This window comes from Diadema antillarum, unplaced genomic scaffold (genome assembly GCF_040938485.1).
Source record: "Diadema antillarum isolate AM-2024a unplaced genomic scaffold, OU_Dant_1.0 seq00000254_RagTag, whole genome shotgun sequence".
In the NCBI taxonomy this organism is placed as follows: domain Eukaryota; kingdom Metazoa; phylum Echinodermata; class Echinoidea; order Diadematoida; family Diadematidae; genus Diadema; species Diadema antillarum.
Window position 1 is genome coordinate 244,024 of NW_027271296.1, and position 24,014 is coordinate 268,037.

Below are 24,014 nucleotides of genomic sequence, written 5' to 3' on the forward strand. Positions count from 1 at the left end.
TGTCAGATAGCGCACTCATTTTTCTTTCAAATCAATGAATCAAAGGTGTGCTTGTATTTGATGTACAGTAACTATCTCTCAGGGAAAATGGTGAAGCTTCACAGTTTTCCCCCCTTGACATGAATAGGACTACATACCATGGTACATACATGTATGTGTATACTCAGAATAGGCAAGTCAAACGGGTTAAAGAAAGTGCTGTGATATTACCAACATGTCTACAACCAATCTCCTGATTTTTTTTTTTTAACAGGAAATATATTTATTTCAAAAGTTGTGAGTTCCACTAGTTCAAACTCATACAGCATGTGAACACTGTCATCAGCATTTGGTGAAGTATTTGTTTATGAATTCAATTCTTTGTTAGTCAGAGGAGAGGGGGTTTAAGGATAATTCAAATGTTCTTAGTTCAACAGGAGATAACGTCCATAATCAATGGACTAAACATTGAGTCTATTTTTCTCAAAAAGTGTATTTGTAAGAATTGCCTTTCAGACATAATCTTGTGTGCACTGTATCAGAGCCATGGCAGATTGGACCTGCTTTTATGGTTTCCACATTGGGATGGAAAGAGATGGAAACTAGTGAAATCTGACCCATATGAGGGAATGAAATTTGGGGAAAAAATACACAGTATGCTACTTTTGAGGTCAATCTTAGGACATGCCACTCCCCTGCCCCTCCTGCTGCTTGCTAGTAATCTACATTTTTGGCACCACCACTACACAAAATCATATCTCAGGTATGGTCTAAAGCTTCCAAATACTACCACTATAGTTCTCAGGGGCAGGAAGGCTGGGAGAGGAAAAAAGTAAAGTTGCCATGAAAAGAAAAAAAAGTTAGCAATGACAACATAAAGATTAAATGACGTTATTAAAGAAGAAACATATAGGGCCTACATGTCTTGACACTATTTGAATGGGTAATAACAAAGATTCCCATAATAAAGGACTCTAACAAGAATCTAGAATGTGTAGGGAACCATACATTAACTTTTCACACACTGTGAGAATGCTCAAGACCAGCGACATGGACATGAGAAACTGGGAACTGGTAATTGTTGATTTCTAATGAGCCGCTAAATGCATCATATAGACCAATTCGGTTTGGGTACTGTCTTTTATGGTGATTTCTAACTGGGGGCTTCAAGTATGACTAACAAAAGATAATTTTATGCACTGTCTAGCAACGCACCTGGTTCAGTGCATAACCCATTGAAGGTGTTTTTGTTCTTCTTTAGAAGCCCCCAAGTTATGACCGCCATAAGTTACAGTGCTCTGAAGTTGGATTCATCTTTTGATAATAATATTTCTGTGATGCCAAGCATATCTTGATTACATTGGCTGCTCATGCACACACAAACATACACACACACACATACAAAGTTTTATGTTGGGTTGTTTTCTTCTTCAGGTGTGAAGTTTAATATACATATTCCATGTATGATGATAATCTGTCACATCTGATTTCTTTTGAACAATATCTCTTGTAAATAAACCATCCAAACTGATACCATCAAAAGTAAGCAACCCCCTCAAAAAAGAAAAAAGAAAAAGAAAAGAAATTGAAAGTAGAACAGCAGAATCCAAACCTCCCAGAATACTAAAAGCACTCTCTTGACTTTTGAAAAAATCTTCTTTGTATTGTTTGGTGGTGAATATCATTCGAATTGACCTCTACCCAAGTCCCTATGATTATGATTGGTTTATAAGAATTAGAGAAACTATCAGCCCATTTAGACAGGTAGAATATTCATGTCATCATATTAGATGTGTATCAATATGAGCAGTGCACATTTAGACACAGAGCCATGGAGTATATATATCACTGTACCGTAGTGTACCTTACGCTGCAGCATTTGCACTACACACCCACTGTGATAGTCTTGTCGCGGTGGAAGTTCAGTGCTGTACTGTAGGAATCTTAGTCTTGTGCAGTTTGTGGGCTTACCGAGATCTTGGCACGCTGTGATGATGATACAGTACTCATTTCCCAGTCGGTACATCGGCATGCCCGCTCCAGTTCTCGAAGCAAAAGTTGTTCGACCGATGGGGGAATCTACATGTACATGTATGCATATTAAATGCTAGGATGTCCTGTTTATGGTATTCAAATGTGATCTGATTTCGTGCATTGACAAATCCAAATTGATATGAATCATTGATAAGAGCATGAAGTGATTTTCAACCTGAAGTTTGGTAAACTGCCTAATACCTATGATGTATCAATATATACAAGCATTTAAATACATTGTAAGAGTGGTGTAATATTGAATGATAATATACATAATGTAAGCTGTATAGTGATAGGAAAAAAATCTTCAGTGTGAATTGGGTGTTGAATGACTTGTTTACAGGTGTGAAAGACCATGTCAATGACTTGTAACATTTGCTGAAAAACCTTGACTGGCTCTCAATTTTTGAGTGTTTATTGGAATTTTTACAGCTACAAAAACATTTACATGTAATGAGAAAGCAGAGACGGTATGGCTGTGATACATAGGCTGTGTGCTAGAAGCATGATGATTAGCACATGGTAGCATGTATTTCATGTTTGGCAACTTATGATCGATGCATTGAGTCACATTTTGCTTTGCTGTCTGTGTAAATCACATCAATTCACTTCTTGGCAAAGGAGATGGTGTAGGATGTTCACATTATTCATGTCATGTACAAAACGTTGTTCGCAGTTTATTGTGTGAGGCCAATGCTTCTATCGATATGTCAAGCACATAGCGTTGGAAACCAAGTTTTGTGAAACACAAGTTTGATTCAGTTTATGCTCAGTTTAGCTAGCTTTCTGTCTGTTTCAGTCAAAACCCCTCTACAATAATTGTCTTGTCTTATGTTTCATGTCATTTGATCAGTTATTAATTTCCATGAAATATTTAAATTCAATCAATTCCATGGTAATGTTTATTTTGTGGCACAGCTTTCTGTGAATGCTCACAGCCAAATAGTGCTTTGAAAGAAAAAAAAAGAGAGAAAAAAGAGAAAGATGGTTACATTCTTTTGTAGGCTCCAAAGTCACGTAGATCACCTGGTGGTGAATTCAATGTTGAATGAAGAGAGATAGAGAGGGAGAGCCTTATTGTTAATATTACACAGATGCATACAATGGCTGGATCTGGTCACTCCTCTGTGAGAAACAAACTTCAACTGTGCATGAACCTCAGCAGACGTACTGCAAACATCCATACAAAGCTCAGCTTTGTATCTTGTTCTTTTTATCCTCTGTGTATGTATGTATGTATGTATGTGTGTGAGTACGTGTGTGCGTGAGTGATTATTTGCAAAGCCCAAATTCACACATTATTAGTTCGAATTTGTGCCCGTGTTTGAAAAACAGGCATTAGTCACCATCCAGGACCATTTGAAGTGGTCCGTGGCATATTCTTGCATGTGTACATACCAGATTACATGGGATTAACACACATGCAAAATAAGTATTGTGTACTTGAAATTCCTGAATACTTTTGGATGCTTATCACGTGCATTTTTGGTCCTCATGTTTTGTTTTGTTTTTTTGTTTTTTTAATCGTGACATTGAGAGTAATGACATTTAATATTTGATATGCTTTCAAGGAATACACTGTTCGTGTTCCAAAGTTCAGCTGATATTGTAGGCCTTTTGTACAATGATAGCTAGCAAGTGGGTTTTTGTCTGTCACGATAGGTTTATTGCCGTAACTTTGACAAATGGTGAAATATTCTGAATAGAGCACAAAAATAAAACCTCCTGCAGAAGGATTCTTCTATTATGTTTACTATATGATTATGTAGAACATATAATTTGTATTGAAGACTAAAAAAAAAAGATAAAAGATATACTGGAAAGGAAAGGAAATTAATATTCAAAAACATTTAGATGTAAGAGAATTCCTTGTTGAATGACAAATCACATAATTCCATGAAGTATGTAACTCGGGGCTATGATTTATACTGTAGTTAAATCACTTCCATGTACATGTACATGCTCAACGTATATTTGTATGTACGGTGTAGGCCTACATGTTTAAAGGACAAGTTCACCTTCATAAACATAAGGATTGAGAGAATGCAGCAATATTAGTAGAACACATCAGTGAAAGTTTGAGGAAAATTGGACAATCGATGCAAAAGTTATGAATTTTTAAAATTTTTCTGTTGGAATTTATTTATTTATTTATTTATTTATTTATTTAGTCATATTTATACAGGGTGGCCCTATCAGTAGTCAACGCACTGTTCTCCCTAGAGGCCCTGTGTCACAAACTCATTCATAAAAGTCAAACGAAACAGACAAATAACACTACAGAAATATACAACAGAGATTACAGAAAATGGATCTAACAAGATCAACATAAATATCAGATAACAAATAACCCAGGTTATGAGGCGAAATGTTTCAAATAATTACAGCAAAAGGTAGCTTTTGAAGGAGAACTGCGTATAATTGCAGGAAGTGCATTCCAAAGCATAGCTCCAGAGAAAGAAAAAGCCCTTTTCCCACTCTCAGAGGTGACTCTAGGCAAAACAAGACCATGGGTGCCCGCCCTTCTTGTCCTGTACCGATGTGTACTACTGCATAGCGTGAAGCGATCAATCAAATAGGATGGAGCAGAACCATTAATTACATCATATAAGAGCTTAGCCCGATGGAACCGCCAACGTTCCTCCATGGGAATCCAGTGCAAAGTTTTGAACATTTGAGAGGAAGGTGTTAAAGGATTTGATTTCAGTATTATCCTTGCCATTTGTTTATGTTGTTTGATCAGTATCGACCTGTTGCGCTGATTGCAATTCGTCCAGGCATTACAACAATAGTCAAAGTAAGGTAAGACCAGTGCATTACCAAGCAATCTAGCGCTGTCAAGAGTTAGATATTTTCTAACTCGTCTGAGTAATGCTAATCTGGCTGCTATCTTTTTTGAGGTATATTTGATTTGCTCTTGCCAGCTAAGATGCTGGTCCATCCAGACCCCTAAATACTTCACACTTTGGACCTGTTTGATAATCACATCATTCACCTTAACGACCATATTCAGATTGGACTGAACAAACTTCTGTTGTGTGCCAACAACAAGTACCTGTGTTTTATCTACATTGAGTGTGAGGTGATTCTCATCTAACCAAGACTTCACTTTCTTGAGTTCTCGGTTCAAAACCATTTCTATTCTTTCAGGATTTGGATCACTGAACATCATAACAGTATCATCTGCATACATCATTATATCACATTCATCAACTACTCTTGGCAGGTCATTCATGAAAATAGTAAACAACAGAGGTCCTAAAATGGACCCCTGCGGTACTCCAACCGTTGTTTCATGAATGGCAGATTTCTTTTTTTGAACAACAGTATACTGAGTTCGCTCATTTAAGTAGGAAGTAAACCACTTAAGAGCTGTTCCCTCAATACCGTACATTTGTAACTTCCTAAGTAATATCGCATGATCTACTGTGTCAAATGCCTTCCTTATATCAAGGAAGACAAGACCAGTAAAACTTCCTCTATCCATATTCCTCAATAAGAGGTCAGTAACAAAAGTCAAAACAGTATGAGTGGAATGGCCCTTTCTGAAACCCGACTGATGGGGGGTAAGTAGACCATTGTCAACAAAGTAATCATGGAGTTGGTTGTGTACACTTTTTTCAAGTATCTTGACAATAACAGGTAGTACTGAAATTGGACGATAATTGTCAATGTTAGTCTTGTCTCCTCCTTTGTGAATTGGGGTTACTTTTGCCCGTTTCCAACAAGGGGGGATAACACCTGTTCGAATGGAACAATTATACATCTCTGTAACTGATTGTGCTATGACAGGTGCTGCCAACCTGAGCAAATGACTACTAAAACCATCTAGACCAGAGGATTTGGTTGCTTCAATGGATTTTAGTTCCTTTTCAACAAATTCTTTATCAATGTCAGTCAAAGTAAATGTGTTCATAGCATGTCCTCTATCTGACAATAAAACAGGTGACTGATTTTGCAAATGGAACTTTGAAACAAGTTCACTCCCAATTGATACAAAATACTTGTTGAACATAGTTGCAATTTTGAGGGGATCACATTCTACTTCATCACCAAGTGACAGACTCAATGGGGTGAACCTCACACTGGTGGGCGCTATTTCTTTCAGAATTTTCCACAATTGCCTTGGATTGTTTTTATTTGAAACTATTTGAGTTTTACAGAAATCTCTCTTAAGTCTGAAGCGGAGGTTATTAACATAATTACGACAATTTCTGTACAACTGCCAGTCTAGTTTGGTCTTTGACTTTTCGGCCTTCTCTCGTAACCGATCCCTTTCACTTGACAGAGATATGAACTCAGGTGAAACCCAAGGTGTCTTATTCCCTCTAACTCTCTTTGTGACTAGTGGAGCATGTCTGTCACATGACTGAACAAACATATCTTTCCACATATCCCATATTCCACGAATATCTTGCGACCAGACAATATTTTTCAAACATTCTTCTAGGTCTGTAAGAAACATATTCTCATTAAGTTGTTTGATATTTCGTGCGGTAATCATTCTTGGTGGTACATAAGGTCGAAAGAGTCTACGCACAACATACACAAGGCGGTGGTCACTTAGACCAAGTGGAACAACATTTGATTCACATACATTTTGGGGAGTGTTTGACAGAACAAGATCAATTAATGTAGTACTCCTATCAGTTACTCTAGTCGGGATTTTGATCATTTGATGCAAACTGTTATGATTACATAATTGGTTAACAAAGCGGGATCCTCTACCACTTAACACATCATAATTGAAATCACCCAGAATAAAACATTCAAAGCCAGTTTGAGTGGCTGAAGATATTGCATCATCGAGTTTGTTGAAATACTCTACATCAGAGTCAGGGGGTCTGTAAAATGTCCCAACTAGTATAGGCCTTGTACATGGTAGTTTGACTTCAACCCATAAACTTTCCAAACCAGGTTGTTCAAGGTTGACTCTGCGAGTATATGAAAGCTTATCTGTTACATAAACCACAACACCGCCTCCGCGGCGGTTGCGATCTGTACGTTCAATCATATAGCCATCCAAAAACAATTCAGCATCACCTATTGTTCCATCTAGATGGGATTCTGAAAAGGTTAGCACATCAAAGATCTTATTTGCAAACTTATCCCTAATGTGGTCAATTTTGGGATAAAGGCTACAGATATTCAAATGAGCAAACTTCAAACCTCTAGATTTTACTTCAATACATGAATGTAAATTAGATACATTAGACTGTTCATTCATATCCTTTTCCTCATCAACAGTAGCTTTCTCCAAAAAAATGCTTGTATTCTGACTTAGCGTTCTTTTTCTGGCCCGTCTACCGCGATGTGTTCTTTTGCGTCGTCCAATCCGAAGACTGCAGATTCGTCTCCATACATCAGGCTGTAATCTATGACACTGGTTATTCGTGGTCAAAAGATGTAGTGTAGGGGGGTCATACGTAATTCGTTGAGACACACGGTGAGGAATCTCATCATGGTTGACAGGTAGTTCACTGTCCTCCTTCTGAATAGGTCCAGGGTTTGGATCCACATCACCGCATACCAGTATTGATGAGTTAAGTACAGCTGTGCAGTTCGGATAATAGGATACTGGGGCTCCATAATGCTTAACACTTGCTGCTGGTTCTTGGATCTCCTTCCATTGAATAGCAGAACAGTAAGGCTGGTGTTCAAGTTCACTGGACAAAGCATTCCTCAGCAGGAAGATGAAGAAGATAGTCCAGGCTTTCAAACACCCCATTGTGCTCCAGAGACCTCAGTCCAGTGTAATGGTAAAGAGGCTATAGATGATCAGTAGAGTATGAAGAGGTGTAGAAAAAACATTGGGCTGTGTAGTGTAATGGTGGCCAAGATTCAAAAGCCAAGCTCAGTCCAAGAAAAAGTTCCATCTCTCTCTACCGTCTAAATCCGCAAAAATATAGAGCAGAATTTGTCCCATCTAGTCAGAAGGGCATCCCGAACAAGTTTCTCAAGTAGAATAAACAAAAAGTCACAAATGTACGCCACAATCACCAACTCATTAGGAGCACACACGAAGGGGCTACCTAGCTAGGCGCACACCTTCTATAAAATGATGAGGAGACTACTACAGCTTGTGAGTCATATGCGTACAACAGTATAAAGAAAATGTAAAGAAAATTCAACATATTTTCACTTTTTTCGCATAATAAAAGAGCACTTGACTTGCCTCTTTCTAAAGGCAGGGGGAATAATATTACCCATAACATTTGTCGGTAACGAGTCGGGGGAATGTGTACTTTTTTCAAAAGATGAAATTTTGTGAAATTCTCTTTATATTTTCCTTACATTGTTGTACGCATGTGACATCTCAGTTATTCACACACTGCAGTAGTCTTCTCATCCAGCGGTTACTGCACAAAAACTTCAAAAATTCATAACTTTTGAACGGATTGTCCGATTTTCGTTAAACTTTCAATGATGTGTTCTACAGATATTGCTACATTCTCTCAATCCTTATGTTAATGAAGGTGAACTTGTCCTTTAATGGAGATATGCAAATCATAATGCATAGAATTTTTACACACATTTTCTATTTGATTCTCAGGGCTTCCATGTCAATGTTTAAATATTGTACATTAACAAGATTCCCACAGCTATGTGAAAGTTAATAGTTTTTGTCCCCTTTTTTAAAAGTGATTTGTCCCGGAAAGACTGCTCAGTGCACTGTACTTTCCCAGGGAGGGTTGACGCTATTGTACACACTACATTAACAGAAAGAAAGCCTGATATATTTGTGGTCTTGTCAGTTTTAAAACAATGTTGTGAGAAAGCATGGAGCAGCACATCATATAATCACATTAGGGAGTGACATCCTGTGTTCTAATTAGCTCCGATGTCACCCTCAAGAGGGATGTATCGATGAGTTTCCCCTCCAATGTTGGAGTGTTAGCCGCAATGCTAGGCGTTTTTCTCTTTCTCATCACATGCTGGGTGAAAAACACGGTCACGTTATTCCCCAGATGCACCAAGCAATTAAAGATGCAGCATGTCAAATCCAAAGACTCCTTACTTGAGGGGAGTAAATACATGTACAGTATGTAATGAGCAAGCGAATGTTATGAAATAGCAAAGTCATTACATAATGCCACACTCATGTAGTAGTTTCTCATTATTCATTCCTTCATGTCAAATTATTATGCATATCAGCACATGCCACATTATGCCATGATTACAATGCAGTATTCATCATGTAATCTGTTGGGCGGGTGCGATTGTCGGAAAGCAGGCTTCAGGATGTAATGGGGTTCCTGTACCCACCCAGGGGCATAGAAACTATTTTATGGTTCCCTTTATACATCTACATTGTATGTGCTCCATTTTGTTTTGTTTTGTTTTGTATTTTGCTGTTGTTAATGTGCGTGATCTGTAATGTTATATTTCATGCTGTCAGATTTGTTCGAACTTTACTGACGTGCCAGTGCTCGGAGGGTATGCCCTGTTTCTAACCTCTAGATGGTAAACATTTGATATGTCATCTGAACCCCAGGTCTATTTCATAGCCAGACATGTCGCTATGTTTACATTTGAATGCCTACTTGTGTTAGCAGACCGTTGGATATATTTTGTCTGTTGCTGTGTCAATACATTTGGAAATTCTTGTGAATGTTATGTCAACACTTCAGAATGTGCTGCAATGTACCCTGTGTATATTTCATGTTTCATTCAGACTTATATTTCAGCACATCTTTCTCCGTGATTGACAACCTTCAAAGAAACAAACCCACAAAGAAAATGAAACCAGACGAAAACAATGAAACAGAGGTTATCATTTCTGCAGTCTAGACAAGTCTGCACACCTACACAATGTACCGATTTGCATGATATTTCAAATCCTCCCAATTATTCATGTTAAATTCTGATACTTCCTGTAAACATTCTTCTCTTGCATCATGTAAGATTACCAAATGACATTGTGTATGTAAATCATGCCATGTATGTATACCCCAGATTGTTGGCAAAAATGTCAATTATATACACAGAAAATTATCACATTTTGTGCTGATATTGGCTGGCAAGTATGGAGGAGTACAAAATTTAAATGCTATATGTGGTATGCTGCAATGAAATGATAATTGATGTTTAGTTTGGTCATCTTGATTTTAGCATTTGATTTCGTGTGTGTGAAGTACATGTAGGCCTACATATTAAGCGTGGACTCCATGTGTACAGCATTTGCATATACCTCTGCCAAGGGAGGAGGTTATGTTTTCGTTACTGTTGGTTTGTGTGTTCGTTTGTTAGTGAGTTAGTTAGTTTGTCAGTGTGCAAAATAACTCAAAAAGTAGTGAACGGATTTGGATGAAACTTGCAGGAAAGGTTTAGAATGATACAAGTAACAGATGATTAAATTTTGGTAGTGATCCGAGAATTTTGGGGGAATTTATGAAGGATTTTTGACATTTTGGCAGGTACAATTGTAGGGTCAATGAACTTGGGAGTTCAGGCTGCGCGTATTGAGGTTTGCATGCGCGCACTAAAGTGCGTGCTCTATTTTCTGCTAGGGCGAGGCGCGCCATGGAGCTGAGGGTTTATGATGTAACAAAGGCTTCTATATTGGGAAATCGGGCGACTTTCAGCACACAATGTACGTATGGATGGAAATCACTGATATCTCTATGGAAGAACAAGATCAGTGGTGGAAATGAGCTGCATGCTTGGTGGAGGTCTGCGCTCTCAGAGTGCTTCTCTAGTCTGTTATACTTTTCTTACGTGGTCTATGTTATCAATTTCATTGAAATATTCTTATCTTTTTCTTAGAGAGGAGGTGGTGTGAGTAAGATTTGGCTTCACATACATTGTAGTCTTCCATCAGCCCCAACAAATTCCATATATTTTGTGCAGGTGTAGGAAACAATTTGAAATTGGATGATTCTGTCACCATGTGTGATATAGTTAGGGCCTTCCCCTCCCCCTTGTACCCATATGAAAAATAATTATGATTTCCTGCTAGTAATGAGGGGAAACTTCACAGCTCCACAGTCAACCTGGTGAGCCTGGTGACAGGTAAAACCATTTTCCCCCACTCTTCATTTTAAAGGCACCTGTGCATTTGTGTATCTGATGTCATGTTGTACAAATTTATTTAGAATACAACATTGTTCAGTGTACATGTTCCTAGTTGAAGCATCACATTTTTACCAACAAAAAAAAAAACTTTTATCGTACAAATTGATATTAGCCTAACATTTTAAATGGATGATGGAAGTGATTACCTGTTGGTACATGTACATTGTATTTCTTTTTCTGTGTGTGTAATTAATAGGTGCAAATGATATATGCCCAGTGGAGGTATGTTGCACAGTGGTAATGTCTTGCAAGTGACTGTGCAACAATTTAAGCTGGTCTTGAGATACAAATCATGTGTTTTTAATTTCTTTTTAATTTTCATTGAGTCTTAGGATATTATGTGTAGCAAGGTGGGTGACAGGCTTACATGTACTCTCATTCTGCTTAAGCTTTAATATTCATGAGGCATGCTTTATGTGTGTATGTCATCAACACCCTTTTTGAGAGTCACAAAAGTGCACTTTTGAATGGATGGTAGAGAGCAGACTTTACTGATTTTTTACCCTTTTGTGATACATAAAGAGATGAAGGATTTCTGCTTTTGATATTGTGTGTGTGTCTAGATGTAGATTTCTAAAGTATAGTATACAGTTGTATTTATTGTCATATATGGGCTTGATGTGTATGTGATTGGCATGGTTTTTGAGTCTATTTAGGAAAACAGCTTTTGTTAATCATTAAAAAGAAATAACTTAGCAATTACTGTATACAGGCATTGATATTAAAAATGATTGAACAAGTTAATGATTGAATGACCAAATATCTAAACTCTTCATCAGCCTACCCTTTTTAATTCAATTCAGTTTGATTCACTGGTTTCGTACTATGATAAAGCCAATATTTCATATACAAAGAATAAATGATGCAGACACCTCAAAAAGCTAGTGGCGTGAGGATTGTGATTCCATTTACATGCATAAGTTTGTAAGATAAAGACATTCCCCGTGGCACCAAAATTTTAAACGGCTTATCATGATTAATGCCTGTCATCAAGAAAAAGCGAGGGTAAGAGTGTTCAGCTTTTCCAACATTGTCTGAAAAACAAGAAACAATGGAATTGAAGACCAAAGCAAAGACCGGAGATCTCAGCGGGTTTTGGGGCTCATAAAATCACAAGTACCTTAGAAACTTCTTCAGAGCGGAATACGGGATGTAAACGACAAACAGTGAAAAGAACGCCCTCGATCCTGCCTTGATAGTTATGCCCTGTGTCACCTGTCAGTCAAATGAGCAGCCAAGCACAGTTTTCTTCCTGCATTCTACAGGCTGCTGTCCAGATGGGTGAGGTTACAGGGCCCCTTTAGGATGTTTGCAACGTTAATAGAAAAAATAACAGAAGCTTTCTTTGCCCCATTAATTTAAGAGGGTTGATCAGTTGGGCCTTTTTTTATCTTCTTAAATCGTATTTGTAAAGTTTTGTTTTTTCCCCCAATCTAGTTTTCAATGGGATTTCTACTTTGGCAACTTTCAGCCCCCCATTAAATACTTAGCATAGCAAGCCAGTGATGGAAGTCTAGGAAAGTATACCCTTTGTGATCGGAGTGCGCTAAGTTTGTCTTGCTCTGAAGGTTCTTGAATTAATGAGCACTTAACTAGTTTGTTCTTCCTATTTCAAACAGTGAGATGTTAACATTAAAGACATCCATTCTCAATGGCTTGATTAAAGAAAGCTGGTCTAATGGCTTGATTAAAGAAAGCTGGTCTGTGGACTAGCAAGGAGGAGAAGGAAGAGGAAAGAGATAGAAAGACATCAGCCTGCTTTTGTGGGCTTTCTTAATTTTGTCTTATGTTAGTTTTCTCAAGTGTCATTTGCCATTAGCAAAGTATGTACATAGTGAGTTTGAACTTGCAGGCAGTAGGAATCAGAAATATCCTCAAAATGAGGTTACTGATCAATTCAAACTTTATTTTCATTTTTCCAACAGAACAGAATATGCAACTTAACGAATGAAATTGGGCATGCATTTAAATGATAACCCCCTCGAGAAGAAAAAAATTACATCAGGTTCATGACTATGATTAACTATGAATAGGTTTATTTGTGTTTGCTTATAATGTATTAAAGGCAATCAAGGCATTTTCCAGATATGAAAAGACCAGGAAAAAATGACTAAGTGTACAGATTTGAATGACCGTGTGAAGGAAATTGCGCTAGTGATGCTACTGAGTGATGCAGAGACTCCAACCCCAAGCACCTTCTGATCGGGAGATTCTCCCGCCCGAAACCCCTAGTAAACGGGAGACTCCAAGTTGATGTGTGCGAAGCGCGAAGTTCCTAGGGTTCTAGATGTTCTCTGGTGCTATCTAAGGCTTATTTTTTCAACATACGATAGCAAAAAGTAAGAAATCCTTTCGACCGGGAGACACAGAGCCAGGGCGGGAGAAATCAAATCTCAAACGGGAGAACGGGAGATTTTGCAAAAATGGGCTTTCGGCGGGAGATCTCCCGTCGAAAACGGGAGAGTTGGAGTCTCTGGTGATGCTACTTAAAATTCAGTGGTTTTTGGTTTCTTGAAGTTTTTGGGCATTGCCAAATGGATACCAGCACGCACTTTACAGTTTAAATATACCCAGTTTCTGCAATGATGGAAAGTGATCAGGCGTGTGTGCTGTATACAAGTCACCATAAAGTTGTGAGTTTTCAAAACTGTGATCTTTTTAAAGTACATGAGCTTCATGTATAGTTTATGATCCGCTGGGATCTGAATTGTATGCGCCTCTCAGTATTCCACCATGACAGAATTGGTTGTAAAGCAACATTAGTATGCTTGTGTCCAATTCAATTTCACCATTTTAAACCTACCGACAGTATGTAGCCAGCACCTTAGGGGGTCTTTACCCCATCAAAATATCTAGCTCTTTTCTCAAGTGTGCACTTTAAAGGGGGTACTCAGTCAAGGACAAATAGACTGCAGGGCATTTTGTGATCAGTGCGGCTTGGAAGAAAAAAAAAAATGTGTTTGGGAATGCTGAGAAAAGGGAGTGAACCCCATTTCCATCCATTGGTGGATACCAAAGAAAGGACTTTGTGTCCAATTGCACCAAAGTGTATGACTGGCTTCTATAGACTTCAGAGGAGCATGAAGTGGCCCCTAAATCCAAATATCTTTTGCGCTAAGGCAAAGATCGGCTCAATGCACTTTTGACAGACATTGATTGCTGGGGGGACTTCTTGCTCAAACTCAAAGGGGCGTGGATTTCTGTCCCTCCCACCTTCTGATTTTACGTGTAGCATAACAAACAGGGAGGGATTTTCAAATTGATGTATTTAGATATCCAAATGTTTTGTTGTCCCTCATGTTTGGTCAGAGTCTTTCAAATCGAATGAAGTGATAACCAGAGGTTTGCTGTTCTTGTCTGTTTTATTTGGAACTTTGTCAATTGATTACAATGTATTGATAGAGAGGTATGATATGGGATGATTTAGGCTATGGATATCTATTAGTGTGATTTTATTTCTGATTGTGAGGAGCTAATTTGCCCAGTTTTATCGATCATCACCTGAACCAATTGTCTGGGTAGAAAAGAAACATATCGATCATCACCTGAACCAATTGTCTGGGTAGAAAAGGTAATAAGGTTTCAAGACTTTGTTTTCACATACCGTATATGCAATATGTGAACATTCAAATACATCAACATGGGTCACATTCACTTTGACAGTATTTATGTGCAAACTATTTTTGTTTGTTTGTTTGAATGCGGAGGTGTGTATGTTTGTGACTTGAAGAAATAAAGGTAAAGAATAAAATCTTATCAGAACCAAAATGGCAAAATTGCATGGTGTACAGACACACACACACACACACACACACACACACACACACACACATGTATACATACCAAAACAATATAGTTAAATTATGGTTTTGTGTGACTAAACGCTGATTCACTAAAACATTGTATAACCAAACAAGGGTCAAAGCATCATTTTGAACTAGAACTCGGCAGAACAAGTCACCTTTTCTGGTGTGTCTGAACATGTGGCAACCATACGACAGTTTAACTTGGTGGGGCACACAAAAATGAGCACGTGAAAGGCGACCTTACCTCTCACTTTGCCCATCGAAAGTAAAATTGCACGCATTTCATGGATGACGCCAACTCGCGAAAATGTTATGCCGCGAAAATATCTTGCTTTACAATTAGCATTTGCATCTGATCACGGGGTCGTACAGCTGACTTGACATCACCATATTCACAGGGATCAGGTGCATAGTGCCTCACCTATGTACGTAGGTTGTCATGTGTTTGATGACACGTAGAACCAAAGCATTTTGCCTCACCGCAAGTAGCAAGAACATGCAGGGACCTAGATCACTCCTCTCATATGGGAATGAATCACAAATGCACTGCTCCACTTGAATGAAAGGAAGAGAATGTACCTGGCTTTCTTTTAGTTTGAAGTAGCAAAGTGCGGACTGTGATTATATTGAAGTTTCTTGGAAGTTTTTGTAGAACCTTCCTACTAGCAGGGCAGGAAGACCTTGTGACACTCTTACAAACTTTAAGGCTGCCAGACTTTATATTTGCATTCAATGATGGTAGTTTTATGGGTTAAGTTTGTTTTTGCAGCCCCGTGCATGGGAGTAATGTCTTCTGAAATTGTTTTCATTGAGATCAGGATGGGTTTTCTCATGTGTGATATGAACATAGAATGAGTGTCAGGTACTTGCTGTTTTATTCAAAGAAAGTGAAAGCTCTTTCCACATAGGGAAGTTTTGTAATTGTGTAGCTTTACTGTGTTGCGAACTGACAAACGCGATTGCACTATGACTGAGCTGAGGGAATGAAGTGAAGTGCTCGGACTATGAGTGTGTGAGGAGCTCCTATGGGGCCAATATGTGGTAGTGGTGATTCAAAGTAATTGCGCTAACCTTTCACAGCACCTTTAGTATAATGGTGCCATTTTGGCTTCACTCAATCGTATGCATTGTGCTGCCTTTTTCTTCTAATACCCATGAGTAGTTTGATCCCTCTGCAGTGTCGAATTCGCCACTGTGGTCAGTTACTGAATAGCCTGGGCCAGGGAGAAGAGCTGCTTTGCATTGCATGGCCTGAAACTGACCCCTGGTCAAATTCCTGCTGACCTTTCTTACCAGATGACATTTAAAAGCACAACAAATTTGTGTGTATTTATGTCTTTCATTACTACATTAGTGTATTCATAGAACAAAATATACTCATTTTTGCTGTTAGCTTTTTCCTTTCAAGTTTTATATCAGTCAATTAAGTTTTCTTTAAGTAATGTCATAACTTGATTCAGTATGTTTCACTGTCATATATGTTTTATGTCCATCATTCATTTTCTTTTCATCATGTACACATTCAGTCGGATTAGTGATTCTGCCTGGAGTGGGACGTTCAATCAAATTGTCAATTTTGAATTGAGGATATATTCTGTCGTACTTGCATGTCCTAAGTAGGTTCCTACCCATTATGACGAAATGCTCCCCTCTAAAAGTACACTTCTGACTTTGTTTACAGTGAGAATGTAACATAACATGTTTTGAACCGAGTCAGCTGGTTACAACTGTGTTGTGCCTTTTCTGCAAGGTTAAAGGGGAGGGCTAGTAACTGATCAGTGGGAATCAGTGGAAATGCTGGGAGATGATTGTTCCAATCCTTATGGGATTCATTCAAGAGTTCATTGTATATCTATTGTTGTGTGAAAATGATTTGCTTCAGAACGGTCTCATATTCAAGTAATGTGCAGATTAATTAGGGACGCTAACCTGGAAGTTACTAGCCTTCCCCTTTAAAGACGTCCATTTCAGACATACAAATGCTGAAACATATGGTTAGAAGTGTTAATATTGTTTGGACACACCTCTGGTCTAGCCAAATCATGGAAAAATCACAGCAAAGATATAGGGCTTACATTGTTAAGTTTATGCTCAGTTTATTAAAATGCATTGCTTAATTACTCACAGTCACATGTGAACTGTCTATATTATCTAATAATGTGAGTGACAGTGTAATGTGTTTATAATTGTTACACTTTCCTCGGCAACTCTTGTATTTGATCCTCTCAATATTTCTAATGGAATCTAAGTTAGTAGATCACATGAATCAAAGTCATTAAACTCTTCATCGTATGGGGAATGTAGTTGAGAATAACGTAGCTCATGGCAGCACCCTTTAATGCCGTCGTGAGTCAACCAGTCATACAAGTCAGCAGCCAGTGTGTGCAAGCGACTCCAGGAGTAACTTTGTAACATACCCACACCTGTTGGATATCTTGATTACCACCGAAGTCTCCGATTGAGCAATGAGTGAGCAGAAAAATGAAGTGTACAGGAGTTCCCTGCACACTGTAGAAATAGAATCATGAAATCATGTACACTAGTGGTTGCAGATGGCACAGCAGGGCTTATGAAGAAGAATTTCATCAGTGTTGCAGACTGTGGCAATGATACATATTTTCTTTCCATTTGTACGTTATATTCGTCCCTCAGGAATTATCTTGAACATCCAAGTAATTTTTCTTGAACATATTGTATTGTAGCAACCAAGGAGTAAGCGGCAAATTCTTGAAAATTGATTAATGTGATCAGTGGTTGAAGAGAGAAAAGTTCATCAAGCAAAGAAACACCATACATACAATGTACCGTCTTGATGTCACTTGAATTTATTACAACATATGTATCATACAACAGTTCTACACTGAATTCAGTGATTTCTAGGGAGATTTCTCTCGTAATTATAACCTGTAGCGTTGCAAAGACCAATGTACTCCCTATCTATGGATGAACTACAGTGTATGATTCAAGTAGCAAGTTATAAGACGTGCTTGTCACCTTCTAAAGGAGGTTGACCCTAGATGTAGGCCCTACGTAGGGTGAATTTGGTTTAGGAACAATGCATTGTACACAGCATCTGTGTGGCATGTGTTGTCCCTATTGAACAGGTGTGATGAAATTAGGATCTGGCAACTAGAACAACATCATGGCTTACACAGCTACATGTATGTGGCTTTCATATGATATTGTCACAAAATTTCTTTTCTGTTTTAACACTCTTACAGGGCTACTGATATAGCAGTGCTATTGATATTCAGCATATCGTAATTGGTGGTAGAAATGACCAAGTTAATCATTGACTGTATGTGCATGGATGTCAAATTAGGGAAGGGGAGAGTCTCACCTCCCTGATCAATTCATTCTAAGAACCATGGAGTTGAATGTGTATTTACATGGACATTATAAACTTGTTTTTAATGTCATTAGATATGTTTTAGAAACAGCTTCTTTAACCTGTGACCAAGATTAGTACCAGAAAAGACTCTATACTTGAAACCGTAATGTTAATCTTTGTTCAGGTGCTGTTGGAGACAGTATATAGACCTTACCTGCTATGCAGTCTGGGGCAGAATGGGTTTTTCATGTATTCTTCTCATCTGCTATCATATATTGAAAGGTTAAAACTCATCTAACCTCCATGTAATCATCTGTCTTATGACCAGGACTTTTTCTAATGATGTAACATTATATCAACCATGTGATCTCCTGTGAATATGACAATATTAAAGAAAGAAAAAAACACCCTCTTTGATCACCAGTTTTCGTGATAATGTATAAACAGTAATCTCCTTACCTTAGCCTGGCTTCAGGGGCATTGAGTTTCTTTTCTGAAGATGCATTTTGTTCGTGGAGCTTTATGAGAGACTAGTCCACCCTGGGATGTTACAAACTTGCCAAGAGAAAGAATCTACAAGGAGGTACAAAGTTGTAGTCTCCACAAGACAGACACATACATAAAATTGTACAATGTACAGAAGAGGGTCCCTGTCAAGAAAACATCCCCAAGCCTTGCAGCGAGGTTACCACCACCTCAGACACTGAATAACAACAACAACAACTGATCCTGTTTCCACCACATTATGCTCTGACCCACTGACACAGATTTTGTTTTCCTTCTTTATACCCAAAGTTTCACTTCTCCCCCTCTGTTCGACTCGCAGCGAAACAAAATGTGACGATAGAAAGTGCCACCTATATTTGGATATTTCCATGGTGCGTGCAGTGTAAGCTGTTTGGCCCAACTTGCCACAGCACTGCATTCTGCATGGATACAAAATCTCCACACTGCCTGGATAAACTGTCAAAACAGATTCACACTTTAAAACAAACTGAAAAACAATGCAGTAAACTACAAAGTCTAGCTACTACACAAAGTTATGCTTCCCATGTTTCCATTTTGCTTCTTTTTTTTTTCCTTCATGGTAATAAGTATTTATTATTTTTTATATTGATGTGAATTTGTGACAAATTATTTTTGCTGTTCTTTTTCTAAGTTTGTTTCCAAGGTTAACAATATCATTTGACCTCATGCTTCAATCTGGATTTGGCTAAAGTAAGACACAACTGTCTGTGTGCCGCTTCAAAATGACAACAAAGTGTACGTTTCATATAGAATGTGGAAAAATTTGTGTGAATTCTACTGATTTTGCAAATCATTGTACTCTTGAAAAAAGAGACATCAGATTGAGCAAAACTGTACCTGTCACATGATATTTCAGTTTCATGCCTTGCCTACAATGTTTGACTGTTTTGTATTCCTTTTCTCTTCCTTGTTTCTTGCAGGTGCTTGTCTGTATGACGGCTTCCACTATGCGGTAAGTCTTGGCCTAATTTGTGATTTTTACAACCATTTAATAAGTGATCAATGAATGGGAAAATGACAAAATGACAAAATTTGGAACAGTGAGAAAGTGTTCAGAAGGGATGGAAATAGAAAAGTTACTTTTTGTGAAAAATCGCACCTTTGCATTTGAATGAGGGGAAAAAAATTGAAGCGGCAAGAAGTTCTCTGCATATGGAAGCAAGAGTCCCTCTTGGTTTCCGTTAGTAACTCTGTTGAAGGCAGAAAACTGTGTCATTGGCCTTGTGTTGCTGTTTTTCCCAGTGCAGTAACACAGCCATTCTTGTCCCAGAATGTATGTTTAGAAATGATGAGTGTTGAGTCTTTATTGATGAAGGCATGTAATATGTGTTTACAGCAAGTCCTTCTCTCCTGAAATGAATAAGCCATTTCACAATTAGCTCTCACCTGCAATGAACTCTTGAACCAGAGACTTATTCAACAAGGAATAATCTTTTAGAAGAGCTATTAGCCGTTTTCACATCAGCCCGATAAAAATCCAAGCTCGAGATATTTTCCAATTTCCCAAGTCAGAAAATAGTGCGCTATTTCGAAACATCGGGCTGATGTGAAAACGCCTATTGAAAACATCCAAGCAGAAAATTGTAATTTACATGCATGTGTTGCATGAATGTCTTTTGTTACTTTGGTTGAAAAGAACACACATTCACCTGAACATTCCGATCTGCACATGGTTCATACATAAATTATTTACAATGTAGTTTTCATGTAGACCTATCCAGCTCTTGAATGTCTCAGTTTGCAAGTCAATTTCAAGAGAAGGTCTGCAATGACCTATATATCTGCAAATGCCCAGATTATATCTCTGAAATGGCTTATTTGGATAATACAAGATTTGTATGAAATGCCAATGGACCAGAACACTTGTTTTCCCAGCATCTGATATGCTTGTGGTACAGGTACAGTGTGAGTTTGATACATTTTGAGTGCCTTTATAAATCTTTGGGATTTAGGTATGGTATCACCATTTGAATAACACTTTGAAAGCCTTATATTAAGTGAAAAACATGCAAACCTTTATGATCCCCGGTGGTATATTGCTGACAGACTGAGAAACCAACAAATGTTTTGAAAGGAATGCAGCTTTCATGACTGCCAGCCAGCTGTATCATAAAAAAAAAATGCTGTAATCCCTCTTCCCAGGGCTGTTAGGGGAGGAACAATATCGTTCTTGACTCCAGCGAACAATATCCTTTTATGCCTAGTTCAATGTCTTCAAAAGACCACAATAATAACTCAGCAGCAGCAAACTGGGATTTTAGCATGACTCCAACCTCACCTTCCCTTAGTCTCTTATGTAGTGCAGGGGCATGGAATACTCGATGCTGTGGGGAATACTTCAGACCCTTACCCAATCAATTACATCTCCCTTTTTTCATCTGAAAAGGAAAATAAAGCAAGTGTGCAACTGTTGCAGTCACATGTCAAACAAAATTTACCGGGATTCAATAAAAATATGCTTTTGTCTGTTGTCTGGCATGATGCGAGAGGTAAACCCTTCATCCCCAAAGGATGTTGTGTGGAATGCACAGGTTTTTGTGAATGCCTTAAACCAGTAAGCCAAGGCTGTCATTCTGCTCCATTAAAATGTATAATTCATCAAACGCTGCCAAATGTTCATATGGCGCGATATTAAGTTCTTCTTTCCGAATATGTGCATCTGTTATGTCATAAAAATAAGTTTTGTTTTGCAAAGAGGATGCATATCATCTTTGATTGGTATTGCAGCAAATACAGTAGCTGTTGATATACTCCCCATCTAAATTCCCATCAGAATCTATGAAAATTCAGCAAATTGTTTTTGTCAAAAGTTTTAGCTGAAAGTCATTAATCTGATGGGAAATTTTTATTGACTGCATAAAACAGTGGTATCAAGAGGAGGGGAGGAGATTGGATCGTCAGTGTATAGAAAATGATGTCTTGAGACAGGAATTTCTCAAGATAGATCTGGTAGAAGTACAATAATTCCTCCAATGAATTTAGTGTGACAATTGGAACTTCATGGCTAGAATTTAAGTGCTAGTATCTTCTTTCTCCTGTCTTTCATCTTTTCTGAGGGAGCTTTTGTCTATTGCTTTGTTAAATGTTTCCCTCCATCTTATGGCAAAAGAGGTCAGCCAAGTGTGAGGGAAACAAAGCGAAGCAAGCCGGAGAAGATTCTCCCGGTATTCAGACAGAATATGTCATATTGAGTCACCGGATGAGGAGTAATATGAGTTGATTCGTGTCTGGCAATGTGTCTGACTAAAATTGGGTGGCAGTGAGTCTGAAGCAACGTGTGAGAAGTGGCCCTTCCGTGGCCACAGACAAAACTTCCAGTGCAGGTACCTCAATCCTCTCCCAGCCCAAAAATCAGGTAGAGGTTCGTCCCAGTGATGGTTGGATCTTGTGCGCTATAACTCCTGTGTCGTGTCGTGTCGTGTGAGTCATGCCAATGGTGATAAGTGACAGGCATCGATTTAGGGGATTTACAGTCTGCACGAAGACCCCAATGAAGACCCCAAAGCAATATTGTCACTTAGCAGTGGCATGAAGCCCTCGTATCTGTTTTTCAAAACAGCCTAATAAATAACTTGCAAAACTGTGCATCCATTTCATAACTATATTAAGGAGCATATGACAGAACTTATGTGTAATCAAGTAAAACCTGTGAAATATCTATAAAGTTGAAAATAATGTCATTAGAATGATTCTTACATATTTCTTATTTAACAATATTATTAAGTGTCTTTGAAGGAGCAGGATGAACTATCATAATATCTGAGTGTTCATTGGACTGGAGGGAACAATGATTTGACAAATGTTAACAATTTCCAAGCTCAAGAGTTTGTGTCGAAACTAAATGTAAAGCTAATTTAATTCTTTTACAGCACACAGGTATACATCTATTATATTTGACTGTATCTCTTTGTCTGTATGCTACATAATATTTGTCTGTATGTTCGTGCAAGAAAGGAATGTGAGGGTGAAGGAGAGGTATGGGGAGGAAGAGTGACATGACTTCTACGACACATTAGGCAGTTTATGGGACTATTGATGTATAGTCACAAGGGACAGTCATATTTACGTATATATGTCCGATTTATGTCAGTCATACCTGGAGGTCTTTACCAACATGAATGGGGTTATGGTGACACCATAAGGGGGGCTAGGGCATCACCCTTTTCCTGCAAACTCCCTGCTGCTCCTGTTTAAAGGAAACATATTCTCACTTTTCTAGCATGATGAAAGAGCACTTGACTTACCTCTTTCAGAAAGCAGGGGTAATAATATTACCTCAAACATTTGTCAGTAACAAGTTGACGGAATGTGTACTTTTCATGAAAGATGAAATTTTGGGAATTTTCCTTTTATTTTCTTTATATGTCCATAATGACATCATGAAGTGTAGTATTCTCCTCATCCAGGAATGATGGCATTAAAACTTTAAAAATTCATACATTTGAATGGATTGTCCAATTTTCCTCAAACTTTCACTGATGTGTTCTACTGATATGGCTGCTTTTGCTCAATCCATCTTTATGTTGGGGCTTTGGTTTCCAGTAGAATATATCTTCAGCCCCGGTAGGCAAGTCTATCGCGAGCGAGAGCCATTCTGATCCACGAGGTCAATTAGCAGTCACATCTCCCCCTGCAACGGTGGCCGCTTGTTTAACCTGTCAGATAATGTGTTCACCTTTTCACTCTGCCATCTGTCTTTCTATCACTCCGTTTCATCACGTCCATCAGTTTCACTTTGCTCTGATGGATGTAGATCGCTAACCTCGGGTCCTGGCTTTTTTTTTCTCTATCTCTTTCTTTCTCCCTCTCACTCGTTCTTACTCTCTTGGTCTCTTTGCATTGCGTTGGAGGTTAATGCTGGATGATAAGGAGCAAATTGGGGTCTTTTGCTAAATTTGGGGCCAATTTCATTTTAGTCTCTGGATCTTGGCTGTACTTTTGGAAAACGATAAAAGTTCGAAATCTGGATCAGCGAAGGAAAAGAAAAAGGCCACTTTGTTGAAAGGGCTTCATGCTACTTGTCCCTGGCAGATAGAAAGAACAAAAACTTGTCATGATACCTTCTTTTTTCTTTTCTTTTTTGGACGGCAATCAGACAGATTCTTTTGGTTCTTAGTAATGTAAAAGGTATCCATCAAAATTGTCTAAAGACACATTTTTCATACATCTACAATAGAAGGGATGTTGAATTTGCAGATGTACACTCAAGCAATGTCCTTGCACTAAAGCTCAATCCTGAAAGTCTCATACCCCTTTCAGGT

At 38.3% G+C, this 24,014-nt stretch overlaps 1 protein-coding gene across 1 annotated transcript in view; it reads left to right on the forward strand.

Annotated features, from left to right (window-relative positions):
* Positions 1–24,014, forward strand: part of LOC139729721 (extracellular matrix organizing protein FRAS1-like) — a 230,223-nt gene that overhangs the window by 16,750 nt on the left and 189,459 nt on the right. Inside the window, exon 2 of the mRNA XM_071640650.1 lies at positions 19,674–19,705. Within this exon, the coding sequence (XP_071496751.1) occupies positions 19,674–19,705 (32 nt within the window). The remainder of the gene's footprint in view (positions 1–19,673; positions 19,706–24,014) is intronic.